The sequence below is a fragment of the Danio rerio genome, chromosome 10, assembly GCF_049306965.1.
Source record: "Danio rerio strain Tuebingen ecotype United States chromosome 10, GRCz12tu, whole genome shotgun sequence".
Taxonomy (NCBI): domain Eukaryota; kingdom Metazoa; phylum Chordata; class Actinopteri; order Cypriniformes; family Danionidae; genus Danio; species Danio rerio.
Window position 1 is genome coordinate 722,501 of NC_133185.1, and position 5,000 is coordinate 727,500.

General features: G+C 49.6%; 1 protein-coding gene across 1 annotated transcript in view; it reads left to right on the forward strand.

Annotated features, from left to right (window-relative positions):
• Positions 1 to 4,910, forward strand: part of dact3a (dishevelled-binding antagonist of beta-catenin 3a) — a 14,999-nt gene extending 10,089 nt beyond the window's left edge. The window contains exon 4 of the mRNA XM_005172584.5: positions 27 to 4,910. Coding sequence (XP_005172641.1) covers positions 27 to 1,210 — 1,184 coding nt within the window. The 3' untranslated portion in view covers positions 1,211 to 4,910. The remainder of the gene's footprint in view (positions 1 to 26) is intronic.
• Positions 4,911 to 5,000: the final 90 nt, after the last annotated feature.

The window sequence follows — 5,000 nt, forward strand, 5'->3', positions numbered from 1 at the left end:
TCCTGACTGTGGCTCTCTCTGTGCAGGGGATGTGTGCATCGGGGGGATTCGCGCCGCAGTTCCCCGCTCTCTCTCTGCACCATATCCACCACTAGAGGGCATCGCAGAGGGCATCTCTGAGGATGAGCCGTGGATCTGGCAACCCATCGAGGACATCGATGAAAAACCCACGGTGGATGACTACAGACAGGCACAGCACGTGGAGACCTACATCCTCGGACTGATCCAGCGGCGCTCGCCTCCTGCCAGACCCAATAAACCTCGCACCAGCCTCAGTCCAGAACCCAGAGCAGTGATCCGACAGAGCAGCTTAAGCCGAAAAGAGCCACCGTTTGTCCAGGAGAGACTTGCGTGGGCTGAAGACGAGTGCACAGGAGTCCGCTATCCCAGAATGCACACATCCACATCTCTGGATTTCCCCTGCGGAGCTTTGGATCCCAGTAGCAGTGAAGCCGAGTCTCCGCAACACTTCTACCAACACACACACTCTCCTTCCTCTGATGAGCTGGTGAACGCACAGTACATCCCCGCGCAGCCCTGTCGAGCCCAAGCAAGACCCACGACCTATAAATCCCCCAAATCCTCATATTCGCCAGAGAGGAAGCCAAGAGCCACACCTAAGAAGTGTCGGTTTACAGAGGACAAGAATGCACAGAAGAAACCCGGACGAAAAGCCTGTCGTGCACAGTCTGAGAACAGCCTGCTGGGTCAGCGCGGAGTCTCAGAGCGCAGGTATAATACAGTGGAGCGAGACGCAGTGCGGAGCGTCCCGAAAGCCAGACGTAGTTCGGGCAGACGTTGGCGATCCACGCAGGAGCTCAGTCAGGATGAAGCAGAGATACCCAGTGAACAGCCAATCAGACGCTCCCGAAGAGCTCGACCCGTCTGCGGATACACCCATCCCACACCGCATCACCCCCAGCCTCAGCTCCGCGACTACACTGCGGTCCCGGGAGAGTCTGAGTCTAGCCTGAGCGAGGCCGAGTCCCCCGGCTCCAGCTCTCTGTCCAGCGACTCTGATGGCAGTGGGGGATTGGTGTGGCCTCAGCAGCTCCATCCGCAGCCGGCTCCTACATCTCCGTCACACCCACCCGGACATGGACAAGACTTGCAGCCCAAAGCCTTCGTGAAGATCAAGGCCTCGCATGCGCTCAAGAAAAAGATCCTGAGGTTCAGAAGCGGATCCCTCAAAGTTATGACCACCGTGTGAGAGATGCAGTCACACACAGACTCAAAACAGCCATCTTCTTGCTGTAAGGCGACAGAGCTAACCACTGAGTCAGCTAGCTGCCCTGGTTTACATGACCCTACCATGCTCTGATTGGTCAGGTCACTCTACTTAGACCTACCATGCTCTTATGTTGGTCTCAAACTCAATTCCTGGAGGGCCACAGCTCTTCAGAGTTCAGCTCCAACCACCTCCATCTCACACCTGCTTAATAGTCTCTAGTAGTCCTGCACTTTGATTGGTTGGATCAGCTGTGTTTGATTAGGGTTGGAGCAAAACTGCGCAGAGCTTCCTCCAGGAGTCGAGTTTGAGACCTATGATCTAATTGTTCAGGTGACCCTACTCAGCTCTGATTGGTTATGTGCACCTACTCTGCTCCTTCTCAAGTTGTGATTGGTCAGATGACCCTACCTTGCTGACCCTACCATCCTCTAATTGGACAGGTGACTCTAATGTGTTCTGATTAGTCAGGTGACCCTACTCAACTCTGATTTGTCTTATGCACCTTCTCTGCTCCTTCTCAAGTTGTGATTGGTGACCCTACCTTGCTGACCCTACCAGGTGGCTTTGGTCAGGTGGCTTTAATGTGCTCTGATTGGTCATGTGACTCTATTCAGCTCTGAATGGTCAAATGCACATACTCTGCTCCTACTCAAGTTATGATTGGTCAGATAAGCCTACTCTTCTCTGATTGGTCAAATGACCCTACCATGCTCTGATCGGATGGGTGACTCTATTCCGACCTACCATCCTCTAAATCAGGGGTCATGAAACTTGTTCCTGGAGGGCCGGTGTCCTGCGGATTTTAGCTCCAACCCTAATCAAACACACCTAAACAAGCTAATCAAGGTCTTACTAGGTATACTTGAAACACCAAGGCAGGTGTGTTGAGGCAAGTTAGAGCTAAACACTGCAGGGTCACTGGCCCTCCAGGACCAGGATTGGTGACCCCTGCTCTAAATCAATGGTCTCAAACTCAGTTCCTGGAGGGCCACAGCTCTGCAGAGTTCATCTCCTACCACCTTCATCTCACACCTGCTTACTAGTCTCTTGTAGTCCTGCACTTTGATTGGTTGGATCAGCTGTGTTTGATTAGGATTGGAGCAAAACTGCGCAGAGCTTCCTCCAGGAGTCGAGTTTGAGACCTATGCTCTAATTGTTTAGATGACCCTACTCAGCTCTGATTGGTTATGTGCACCTACTCTGCTCCTTCTCAAGTTGTGATTGGTCAGATGACCCTACCTTGCTGACCCTACCATCCTCTAATTGGACAGGTGACTCTAATGTGCTCTGATTAGTCAGGTGACCCTACTCAACTCTGATTTGCCTTATGCACCTACTCTGCTCCTTCTCAAGTTGTGACTGGTGACCCTACCTTGCTGACCCTACCAGGTGGCTTTGGTCAGGTGGCTTTAATGTGCTCTGATTGGTCATGTGACTCTATTCAGCTCAATGGTCAAATGCACATACTCTGCTCCTACTCAAGTTATGATTGGTCAGATAAGCCTACTCTTCTCTGATTGGTCAAATGACCCTACCATGCTCTGATCGGATGGGTGACTCTATTCCGACCTACCATCCTCTAAATCAGGGGTCATCAAACTTGTTCCTGGAGGGCCGGTGTCCTGCAGATTTTAGCTCCAACCCTAATCAAACACACCTGAACAAGCTAATCAAGGTCTTACTAGGTATACTTGAAACACCCAGGCAGGTGTGTTGAGGCAAGTTAGAGCTAAACACTGCAGGGTCACTGGCCCTCCAGGACCAGGATTGGTGACCCCTGCTCTAAATCAATGGTCTCAAACTCAGTTCCTGGAGGGCCACAGCTCTGCAGAGTTCATCTCCTACCACCTCCATCTCACACCTGCTTACTAGTCTCTAATAGTCCTGCACTTTGATTGGTTGGATCAGCTGTGTTTGATTAGGGTTGGAGCAAAACTGCGCAGAGCTTCCTCCAGGAGTCGAGTTTGAGACCTATGCTCTAATTGTTCAGGTGACCCTACTCAGCTCTGATTGGTTATGTGCACCTACACTGCTCCTTCTCAAGTTGTGATTGGTCAGATGACCCTACCTTGCTGACTCTACCATCCTCTAATTGGAAAGGTGACTCTAATGTGCTCTGATTAGTCAGGTGACCCTACTCAACTCTGATTTGCCTTATGCACCTACTCTGCTCCTTCTCAAGTTGTGATTGGTGACCCTACCTTGCTGACCCTACCAGGTGGCTTTGGTCAGATGGCTTTAATGTGCTCTGATTGGTCATGTGACTCTATTCAGCTCTGAATGGTCAAATGCACATACTCTGCTCCTACTCAAGTTATGATTGGTCAGATGACCCTACCTTGCTGACTCTACCACCCTCTAATTGGAAAGGTGACTCTAATGTGCTCTGATTAGTCAGGTGACCCTACTCAACACTGACTGATTACATGCACCTACTCTGCTCCTTCTCAAGTTGTGATTGGTCAGAAGACCTACCTACCTTGCTGAGCCTACCATCCTCTAATTCACAGGTATCAAAGCCAGTTCCTGGAGGGCCTCATTAAACACACCTGATCAAACTAATTGAGTCTTTCAGGCTTGCTTAAAACCTACAGGTAAGTGTGTTGGAGCAGGGTTGGAACTAAAGAGTGCAGAGCTGCGGTTCTCCAGGAACTGGCCTTGACATCTGTGCTCTAATTGGTCAGGTGGCTCTACTGTGCTCTGATTGGTCAGGTGATCCTACTCTAAATGCACATACTCTGCCCCTACTCAAGTTGTGATTGGTCAAATGAGCCTACTCTTCTCTGATTGGTCAGAGGATGCTACCATTCTCTGATTGGCCCTACCTTGCTCTGATTAGTCAGATGGCCCTATAGTGGTTCAGTGCTCTATAATAGGTCAACAAATGAAACAATAACAAATGTCACAAACCTTGGCTGCGTCCGAAACCGCCTACTACTCAGTAGGTACTGCATTTGAATTTAAACATACTACTCAGCCGTTGGAAAAGTACGTTCTATACAGTATGAATGGGAAAAGTATGAACGGAATTCCCCATTTTGTCATGGTCACGCGACCTACCTGCGTCAGCTGCGTCGCTTTACTCCCATTCATGAATTCTCTCGCGGGGAATCATGGGATAGCGCAGCAGGCATGGGATGCGCACTCCAGAATCTTGCCGGGAGAAGCATACTCGCATACTGATTTTCGAATTCTATGAATTTGTACATACTACTCGGCTCGCATACTGATTTTAGCGTACTATACAGTATGGAGGTATGCGGTTTCAGACGCAGCCCTGGACCCGTGGAGAAGGTACAGCTGGGATTTCCGGCGACTGCTGACTACTACTGCGAAAGCTTCGTTATCCAGAATTGACCCGCAGGGTTGATGACATTTCCCTGTTGTGTGGATTTGCTTCAGTTGTAATCTGTCATTCCAGTTCAGCTTCTTGATGAATATTCTGTGATCAGTGCAGTTCAGAGTCCCTCTCATTAATTCCTCACCTCTGAATGTTGCTTATGCGGGATAACACACAAAGATGGCTACACATTCTCAAGGCTCATACTGAGATGCTGTTGCGCAGGACTCTGTAAAGACATGCTGATATCACACATGTACATATCTGTAAATCTTTCCTATATTTATGAATGTAATCTGTAAATAAAGACCTGGGACCATGTCTGCAAACATCCACAAACGCACAGTCATGTCTTCTCGTCTCTGAGCCTGAAGTGCTGGAATCTCTTGTTGACTTGATTCCTTCTGCTGAACACACACTGAGCTCTTC